At 38.9% G+C, this 10,486-nt stretch overlaps 1 protein-coding gene across 1 annotated transcript; it reads left to right on the top strand.

The window, feature by feature from the left end:
- The first annotated feature begins 6,497 nt into the window (after positions 1 to 6,497).
- Positions 6,498 to 8,233, top strand: LOC109694665 (actin-related protein 3B-like). The gene is made up of 2 exons (XM_020176764.2): positions 6,498 to 6,732; positions 6,959 to 8,233. Exons 1-2 carry the CDS (start codon positions 6,659 to 6,661, stop codon positions 7,878 to 7,880), a joined length of 996 nt encoding a protein of 331 aa, XP_020032353.2. The 5' UTR covers positions 6,498 to 6,658; the 3' UTR covers positions 7,881 to 8,233.
- Positions 8,234 to 10,486: the final 2,253 nt, after the last annotated feature.

Raw genomic sequence — 10,486 nt, 5'->3', positions numbered from 1 at the left:
GAACAACCGAATTACACCTGCAAGCCAAAAAACTTACTGAAACTGTATTGCATTAGAACTGGGGACACTTGGTGGGTGTGAGTGTGTAGTTTTGTTCTACTTTATGCATACCCTTTGATGAGACAACTACAGAACAACATCTGAGGCAACATCTCCAGGACTGGAGATTGAGACAGACACCCAAATTATTAAGACTGAAACTGCATTGCATATAAACTTGGAAGTTTTTTGGTTTTTTTTTTTTAATTTTCTATTTTCCATTTTATTTTAACTCATTTTTATATATAGATATTACTTTCATTTACTTATTTTTTTACTTTTTTTATCTTTGATTTTCAATCCTCTCTCTGTCTCTCTAATGTCTGTTCAGCTTACTGTCGATTAGTACACTAACACTCCCTGTTTATACCTTTGAAACTCTCTTGTCTGATACCTTGTTCTGCTTTCTCCCTCTTGTCTGTATATTTGTTTTCCCCTTTTCTTTAACTTCTTGCTTTCCATCTCAGCTCACTCTTCCATTCTAAATATTACCATTGTTATTATTACAAGCTAGAAAATACTTAATTACACACAGTACAGGGACAGTAACAACACCAAGGACAATGACGGGAAGACAGAAAAAACAGGGAAACAAGTTTCCCCACAGCAAAAAATTAGTACAGGAACCAGAGGGGAATGAAGAGAACAGAAACTCAGATCCAGACTCCAACAAAATGAAGATAAACTATGCCAAAGGACCCAATGAAGCCCACAAGAATAATTTAAAAGAAGACATACTACAAGTACTCAATGAGAATTTTATAGAGATGATACTGGATAGGGTCAACCAAAATGTACAGGAGACACTCAAGAAATTCCAAGACAATAAAAATAGAGAATTTGAAAAAGCAAAAGAAGAAATAAAGGAAACCATAGAAGCACTGTATAAACACCAAAGTGAAAGAGAGAACACAATGAATAAATGGATAAATGAACTCAGGACAAAAATAGACAACAATAAAGAAGAAAACTGCCAGGATATGGAAAACCTCAGAAAAAAGAATGAAACAGAACTGCAAAACAAAACGGAAGGCCAATCCAGCAGAATAGAACAAACAGAAGACAGAATCTCAGAACTTGAAGAGGAAATGGTAATTAAAGGAAAAACCGAAGAACTATTAATTAAACAACTCAAGACCTGTGAAAAGAAAATGCAAGAACTCACTGACTCCATTAAAAGACCAAACTTGAGAATCATGGGCATCGAAGAAGGAGAAGAGGTGCAAGCGAAGGGAATGCGTAATATATTCAACAAAATAATAACGGAAAATTTCCCAAATCTAGAGAAAGATATTCCCATACAAATGCAAGAGGCCTCCAGGACCAGATCAAAATAGAACTACTCCATGACATATAATCATTAAAACAACAAGTTCAGAAACTAAGGAAAGAATATTGAAGGCTGTAAGAGAGAAAAAACAAGTAACATACAAAGGTAAACCCATCAAAATCACAGCAGACTTCTCAACAGAAACATTAAAAGCAAGAAGAGCGTGGGGCGAGATCTTCCGGGCACTGAATGAAAATAACTTCAACCCCAGGATACTCTACCCAGCAAAGCTATCATTCAAAATAGATGGAGCAATAAAAGTCTTCCATGATAAGCAGAAACTAAAACAATATGTGACCACAAAGCCACCATTACAAAAGATTCTGCAAGGGATCCTGCACACAGAAAGTGACACCCAACTTAACCATGAAAAGGCAGGCAGCACCAAACCACAGGAAAAGAAAAAGCAAGACAGTAGAGAGTAACATCAAGTTAGGTACACACAATCAAACCTTCAAACAACTAAGACAACTAAATGGCAGGAATCACCACATACCTATCAGTACTAACACTTAATGTTAATGGACTTAATTCACCCATCAAAAGACACTGTTTGACAAAATGGATTAAAAAAGAAGATCCAACAATTTGTTGCTTACAGGAGACTCATCTCACCGACAGAAATAAGCATATGCTTAGGATGAAAGGCTGGAAGAAGATTTACCAAGCCAATGGCCCCCGAAAACAGGCAGGAGTAGCAATACTTATCTCTGACAAAGTAGACTTCAAACCTACATTGATCAAACGAGATAAAGAAGGACATTCCATACTAATAAAAGGGGAAATAGACCAAAAGGAAATAATAATCATCAATCTGTACGCACCCAATGTCAACGCACCCAATTTCATCAAACATACCCTGAAAGACCTAAAAGCATATATAAACGCCAACACAGTGGTTGTGGGAGACTTTAACACTCCATTATCATCAATAGATAGGTCATCCAAACAAAAACTCAATAAAGAAATCCAAGATCTAAAGTATGCAATAGATCAAGTGGACCTAGTAGATGTCTACAGAACATTTCATCCAACCTCTACACAATATACATTCTTCTCAGCAGCCCATGGAACCTTCTCCAAAATAGATCATATCCTAGGGCACAAAGCAAGTCTCAGCAAATACAAGAAAATAGAAATAATACCGTGCATACTATCTGACCACAATGCAGTAAAAGTAGAACTCAACAACAAAAGTAAAGACAAAAAACATGCAAACAGCTGGAAACTAAATAACTCATTACTTAATGAAGAGTGGATCATCGATGCAATAAAAGAGGAAATTAAAAAGTTCCTGGAAGTCAATGAAAATGAAAACACAACCTACCGGAACCTATGGGACACAGCTAAGGCAGTCTTGAGAGGAAAGTTTATAGCCATGAGTGCATATATTAAAAAGATTGAAAGATCCCAAATCAATGACCTAATGATACATCTCAAACTCCTAGAAAAACAAGAACAAGCAAATCCCAAAACAAATAGAAGGAGAGAAATAATAAAAATAAGAGCTGAAATCAATGAAATAGAAACCAAAAAAACCATACAAAGAATTAATGAAACAAAAAGTTGGTTCTTTGAAAAAATAAACAAGATCGATAGACCCCTGGCAAACCTGACTAAAATGAGGAGAGAAAAACCCCAAATTAGTAGAATCAGGAATGCAAAAGGGGAGATAACAACAAACACCATGGAAGTCCAGGAAATCATCAGAGACTACTTTGAGAACCTATATTCAAATAAATTTGAAAAACTTAAAGAAATGGACAGATTTCTAGATACATATGATCATCCAAAACTGAACCAAGAGGAAATTAATCACCTGAATAGACCTATAACACAAAATGAAATTGAAGCAGCAATCAAGAGTCTCCCCAAAAAGAAAAGTCCAGGACCTGATGGATTCTCTGCTGAATTCTATCAGACCTTAAAAGAAGAACTGACACCAACCCTCCTTAAACTGTTCCACAAAATAGAAAGGGAAGGAAAACTGCCAAACACATTTTATGAAGCCAGCATTACACTTATCCCAAAACCAGGCAAAGACACCTCCAAAAAGGAGAACTATAGGCCAATCTCCTTAATGAACATTGATGCAAAAATCCTCAACAAAATAATGGCAAACCGAATTCAACAGCACATCAAAAATATTATTCACCACGACCAAGTAGGCTTCATCCCAGGGATGCAGGGGTGGTTCAACATACGAAAATCAATAAACGTAATAAACCACATTAACAGAAGCAAAGACAAAAACCACTTGATCATCTCAATAGATGCAGAAAAAGCCTTTGATAAGATCCAACATCATTTCATGATAAAAGCTCTAAGAAAACTAGGAATAGAAGGAAAGTTCCTCAACATTATAAAAGCTATATATGACAAACCTACAGCCAGCATTATACTTAATGGAGAAAAACTGAAACCATTCCCTCTAAAATCAGGAACCAGACAAGGATGCCCACTATCTCCACTCCTATTCAACATAGTACTGGAATTCCTAGCCAGAGCAATTAGGCAAGAAGAAGGAATAAAAGGAATACAAATAGGTAAAGAAACTGTCAAATTATCCCTATTTGCAGACGACATGATCCTATACCTTAAAGACCCAAAAAACTCTACTCAGAAGCTTCTAGACATCATCAATAGTTATAGCAAGGTAGCAGGATATAAAATCAACATAGAAAAATCATTAGCATTTCTATACACTAATAATGAACAAACTGAAAAAGAATATATGAAAACAATTCCATTTACAATAGCCTCAAAAAAAATCAAATACCTAGGTGTAAACCTAACAAAAGATGTGAAAGACCTCTACAAGGAAAACTATACACTTCTGAAGAAAGAGATTGAGGAAGAATATAGAAAGTGGAGAGATCTCCCATGCTCATGGATTGGTAGAATCAACATAGTAAAAATGTCGATACTCCCAAAAGTAATCTACATGTTTAATGCAATTCCCATCAAAATTCCAATGTCATTCATTAAAGAGATTGAAAAATCTACTGTTAAATTTATATGGAAACACAAGAGGCCACGAATAGCCAAGCAATACTCAGTCAAAAGAACTATGCAGGAGGTATCACAATACCTGACTTCAAACTATATTACAAAGCAATAACAATAAAAACAGTATGGTACTGGCACAAAAACAGACATGAAGACCAGTGGAACAGAATAGAAGGTCCAGATATGAAGCCACACAACTATAAGCAACTTATCTTTGACAAAGGAGCTAAAAATATATGATGGAGAAATAGCAGCCTCTTCAACAAAAACTGCTGGGAAAACTGGTTAGCAGTCTGCAAAAAACTGAAACTAGATCCATGTATATCACCCTATACCAAGATTAACTCAAAATGGATCAAGGATCTTAATATCAGACCCCAAACTCTTAAGTTGATACAAGAAAGAGTAGGAAATACTCTGGAGTTAATAGGTATAGGTAAGAACTTTCTCAATGAAACCCCAGCAGCACAGCAACTAAGAGATAGCATAGATAAATGGGACCTCATAAAACTAAAAAGCTTCTGTTCATCAAAAGAAATGGTCTCTAAACTGAAGAGAACACCCACAGAGTGGGAGAAAATATTTGCCAACTATACATCAGACAAAGGACTGATAACCAGAATATACAGGGAACTTAAAAAACTAAATTCTCCCAAAACTAATGAACCAATAAAGAAATGGGCATGTGAACTAAACAGAACTTTCTCAAAAGAAGAAATTCAAATGGCCAGAAAACACATGAAAAAATGCTCACCATCTCTAGCAATAAAGGAAATGCAAATTAAAACCACGCTAAGATTCCACCTTACCCCTGTTAGAATAGCCATCATCAGCAACACCACCAACAACAGGTGTTGGCGAGGATGCGGGGAAAATGGAACCCTCTTACACTGTTGGTGGGAATGTAGACTAGTACAACCACTCTGGAAAAAAATTTGGAGGCTACTTAAAAAACTGGACATCGATCTACCATTTGATCCAGCAATACCACTCTTGGGGATATACCCAAAAGACTGTTACTCCAGAGGCACCTGCACATCCATGTTTATTGCGGCACTATTCACAATAGCCAAGTTATGGAAACAGCCAAGATGCCCCACCACTGACGAATCGATTAAGAAAATGTGGTACCTATACACAATGGAATTTTATGCAGCCATGAAGAAGAACAAAATGTTATCTTTCACTGGGAAATGGATGGAATTGGAGAACATCATTCTGAGTGAGGTTAGCCTGGCCCAAAAGACAAAAAATCATATGTTCTCCCTCATATGTGGACATTAGATCAAGGGCAAACACAACAAGGGGATTGGACTATGAGCACATGATAAAAGCGAGAGCACACAAGGGAGGGGTGAGGATAGGTAAGACACCTAAAAAACTAGCTAGCATTTGTTGCCCTTAACGCAGAGAAACTAAAGCAGATACCTTAAAGCAACTGAGGCCAATAGGAAAAGGGGAACAGGTACTAGAGAAAAGGTTACATCAAAAAGAATTAACCTAGAAGGTAACACCCACGCACAGGAAATCAATGTGAGTCAATGCCCTGTATAGCTATCCTTATCTCAACCAGCAAAAACTCTTGTTCCTTCCTATTATTGCTTATACTCTCTCTATAACAAAATTAGAAATAAGGGCAAAATAGTTTCTGCTGGGTATTGAGGGGGGGAGAGGGAGGGGGCGGAGTGGATGGTAAGGGAGGGTGTGGGGGCAGTGGGGAGAAATGAACCAATCCTTGTATGCACATATGAATAATAAAAGAAAAATGAAAAAAAAAAACAAAAAACTCAGCCCAGCCAGGCACCAGTGACTCACACCTATAATCCTAGCTAATCAGGAAGCAGAGATCAGGAGGATCTTGGTTTGAAACCAGCCTGGGGGCTGCTGCGTACGTGTAACTGCTACCTGTCACACGGTGCTATCATATAGACTGGATACCTTCTAAAGCCTTCATGTAGCCAAGTTATCTGAACTTCACTTGCATAGGGGAGCCATGAGTAACATTCAACTTGTCTTCAAAATGAAGACTCCAACCAGTAACTGGCGTGACTTGGTGCTATGCCGAGTGGTTTGATTTTAGAATTTTCATGAGGATTAGCTCCAGCTGAAAATCAAGGTATTGCCATCAGAGAGTCTGCAAAGGTAGTTGACCAAGCCCAGAGGAGAGTGTTGAGGGGAGTTGATGACCTTGTCTTTTTCATAGGGGATGAAGCCATCGATAAGCCCACGTATGCTCCAAAGTGGCCTATCCGACATGGCATCATTGAAGACTCGGATCTTATGGAAAGGTTCATGGAGCAAGTGGTTTTTAAATATCTTCGCACTGAACCTGAGGACCATTATTTTTTAATGGGGTAATTACTATGCCTGTGGTGATAGACATAGAGGAAGTGGAAGACAGAGGAAGAAACAAGTTTGTGACTGTGGCTGTCCGAACTCATGAAGATACAGACTTCACGATGCTGAATTTGATTCAAGAACCGACAGAACCTAATTATTTGTTAAACATTTCCTTAAATGGGAGCACATAGATTTTAATTCTTTAAAGATGGAGAATTGTGTTCAGCACTGAATAATAAGGACAGAACCTCCACTGAATACTCCAGAAAATAGAGAATATCTTGCAGAAATTATGTTTGGATCATTTAATGTTCCAGGACTCTACATTGCAGTTCAGGCAGTGCTCGCTCTAGCAGCCTCTTGGACGTCTGGACAAGTTGGTGAGCACACACTAACTGGGATAGTCATTGACAGTGGCGATGGAGTCACCCACGTTATCCCCGTGGCAGAAGGTTATGTAATTGGAAGCTGCATCAAACACATCCCGATTGCAGGTAGAGATATTACGTATTTCATTCAACAGCTGCTAAGGGAGAGGGAGGTGGGAATCCCTCCTGAGCAGTCGCTAGAGACGGCAAAAGCCATTAAGGAGAAGTACTGTTACATTTGCCCTGATATAGTCCAGGAATTTGCCAAGTATGACGAGGATCCCCAGAGGTGGATCAAACAGTACACGGGCATCAATGAAGTCAGCCAGAAGAAGTTCATTATCGATGTTGGTTATGAGAGGTTCCTGAGACCAGAAATATTTTTCCATCCAGAGTTTGCCAATCCAGACTTTATGGAATCCATCTCGGATGTTGTTGATGAAGTAATACAGAACTGCCCTATAGATGTACGCCGTCCACTGTATAAGAATGTCCTTCTCTCAGGAGGCTCGACAATGTTCAGAGATTTTGGACGGCGACTACAGAGAGATTTAAAAAGAGTGGTGGATGCCATACTGAAACTGAGTGAAGAGCTAAGTGGTGGCAAGATAAAGCCAAAGCCTGTGAAGGTGCAGGTGATCACACACCACACGCAGCACTATGCCGTGTGGTTTGGAGGCTCCATGCTGGCCTCAACTCCCGAGTTCTTTCAGGTCTGTCACACCAAGAAGGACTATGAAGAGTATGGCCCCAGCATCTGCCGCCACAACCCTGTCTTCGGAGTCATGTCTTAGTGTCTGCCCTGAAGCCACCGTTTGGCAGTGTCGTGCTGGGGAACAAGTGTCCTTCAGAGCCCAGAGAAGCCACGGCGCCTGTCCACACCTGTGTGGTGCTGGTGTCCTGCAGTGTGCTCACATCGCCCAGTGCATGGGACCCAGTGCAGCCTCCCTGTAAAGCCATTATCTGTGTGCAGCTGCTCTGTGTCCATCCCCTCTTCCCCCAACCCCCGCCCGTCTCCTCTCTCTGTCCAAGCTTCTCCTCAACAAATATAATTCTGAAGGAATTAAACACAACTTTTAAAACCATTAGCGAAGAAAAGGTGCGAAATAGTTCCCCCAGGAAGGAATGTGGGGGGAACCTCATCCTCCCAGCCTATTTTTGTAAATAAAATGTTATAAACTTGAAATACAAAAAAAAAAAAAAAAGAAAAAGAAAAAAAGAAACCAGCCTGGGTAAGTAGTTTGCAAGACCCTATCTCAAAAAAAAAAAAAAAAAAACACCACAAAAAAGGTTGGTAGAGTGGTTTGGGGTATAGGCCCTGAGTTCAAACCAAAGTAGTGGGAAAAACAAAAACAGCCTTTTTTAGGTCTTTTCTATTAACTCTTTTTTAGCCAAATTAAAGCTTACTAGTGGCTGCCTAATTTCTAACTACAGCAGCCTAGTATGGGTCCTACTCTTTCTTTTTCTGCAGCAATAGACTTAGTTTGCATCCTCATCTTTCTAGTGGCCTTTCTCCCTAGTTCCCACAATACTCTCGGGGCTCACTCTTTCTTTGGTGCCATGTGTGCTTTTTCCATCTTGGTTTTCTTTATCCCTTTGCATTAATTGTTTCTCCGGATATTATTCCTCCCTCTAGCCTTACTACTCTCAAGAATCCTATCACTGTCACAATTTTAACTATGGTTTTGCAATTTAAGTCTGCCTCTTCTCTCTCCTGAACTCCAGTTGATTTTTTTTTTAAAATCAGCTTTATTAAGCTATAATTGACAAATAAAAACTATATATATTGAAGGCACACAATTTGATGTTTTGATATATGTATACCTTATGAAATGAGCACATAAATCAAACTATTTAACACATATATAGCCTCACGGGATTATTATATTCTTTCTTTCCTCCTCTTTTTTTTTTCTCCTCCTCCTCTTCCTTCTTCTTCATAATGATTGGAACACTTATGCTTTATCCTCTTAGCAAATTTCAAGTACACAATGCAATAGTGTTAACTACAGTCACTGTGCTGCATAGTAGATCTCCATCCTGAGCTTCAGGTTTAAAAGGCTTTTGTACTACTAGAAATTTCTGCTTAGACTCAACCCATCTTAAATGAACAACTTCTTCTTTAACAGAACTAGTTCCCCTTGTCCCTATTTCTGTCATAGATTTCAGCATTCTCTTACTTCCCTTTTGTTTGCCACCAATCAACAAGACAGCATTTATCATTACTTCCTTATTCTGGATACACAATTTTTGTTCATCACACTTCTCTCTACTTTCTTATAACACTGTAACTCTCAGAAAAGTGTTCCCATCAGTACAGAGCTCATAGGCGAGCAGAGCCTACATGGGGTCTCTGGCACCTCAGATTTCATGAACTCTGAGCCCCATAGAAACCATAGGTCTAGGCTGCTAGGGCCCATAGGACACAGCTTCTGTCACTGTGACAAGAAAACCCACCCTTGACTCACATGCTAAAGTGAGCATTTCCACTCTGCATGCAATAGCACACTTTGTGTTTGAGACTGGAAGTTGATTGAAACGCTGCTTTCTAAGTGGCCAGATGTCTATTCCACACCCCTCAATCTTCTTGGGATTTCCTAGGCTTGGAACTTACTCTGTCTCAGAGTGGGTTTTAGTGAGAAAGGCAAAAAAAATCAATCTGTCTTTCCTTGTCTGTGTCCTTCCCCTCTGCTTTTTAACACTGAGTGCTAAAATATGCAACAAAATGCTCATTTTTAAGTGAAGTGGAGGAAACCTGTCTTGCAAAGGCACCTGGTTTCTCAGTTTTTACAAAGGTTATATTAGTTTATGCTGCCCTTTTGTCTCAGCTTGACCATAATTACTGTTGGCTACTGTTCTTAGATGCTGGAGCCTCCCTTAATAGACCTGCCCTCTCCTTGTGCAAAAAAGAAGAGAGAAATACATTCATAAACAGATTCTTGTTCCTTATAACTATGCAAGCAAACTGCAGCAGAATAGTCACCAAAGAGAAAAGTAATATTTTCAGTGCCAATGGGACAGTGCTAAACTGACTTATCAACTTCAAACACCTTGAAGCAGTTGTTACTAAACTTCTATTATGTAATATGCATGGCATAGTGAGAGACAGATGCATCTGACATAGTCCTTCATTATGAGGAAGTTTCAGAAATCTGGTGTGAAACACATTTATAGAGTCTTCTTTGAAAAATAAATCTAACGCTGCGATGAAAATACAGTCTATCATTTAAGATTGATTTATTTTATTCTCATAAATTCTTTTTTGTGAGGCAGAATCTCTCTCTGTAGCCCAGGCTGACCTCAAATGCATAATGCTCCTGATTCAGCCTCTCTAGTGCTGGGATTTCAGGTGTGCACCACCAAGCATGGCTTCTAGTAAGTTTTATTGAGGTTTGCTACA

The sequence above is a fragment of the Castor canadensis genome, chromosome 11, assembly GCF_047511655.1.
Source record: "Castor canadensis chromosome 11, mCasCan1.hap1v2, whole genome shotgun sequence".
NCBI classification, from domain to species: Eukaryota; Metazoa; Chordata; class Mammalia; order Rodentia; family Castoridae; genus Castor; species Castor canadensis.
The sequence above is the reverse complement of the archived record's forward strand: the minus strand, read 5'-3'. Positions and strand labels throughout refer to the sequence as shown.

Coding starts and splice junctions, on each gene's coding strand:
- LOC109694665 (XM_020176764.2), top strand. CDS start 6,659: ATGGAAAGGTTCATGGAGCAAGTGGTTTTTAAATATCTTCGCACTGAA. Junction 6,733..6,958: donor GACCATTATTTTTTAATGGG/GTAATTACTATG, acceptor CTGAATAATAAG/GACAGAACCTCCACTGAATA.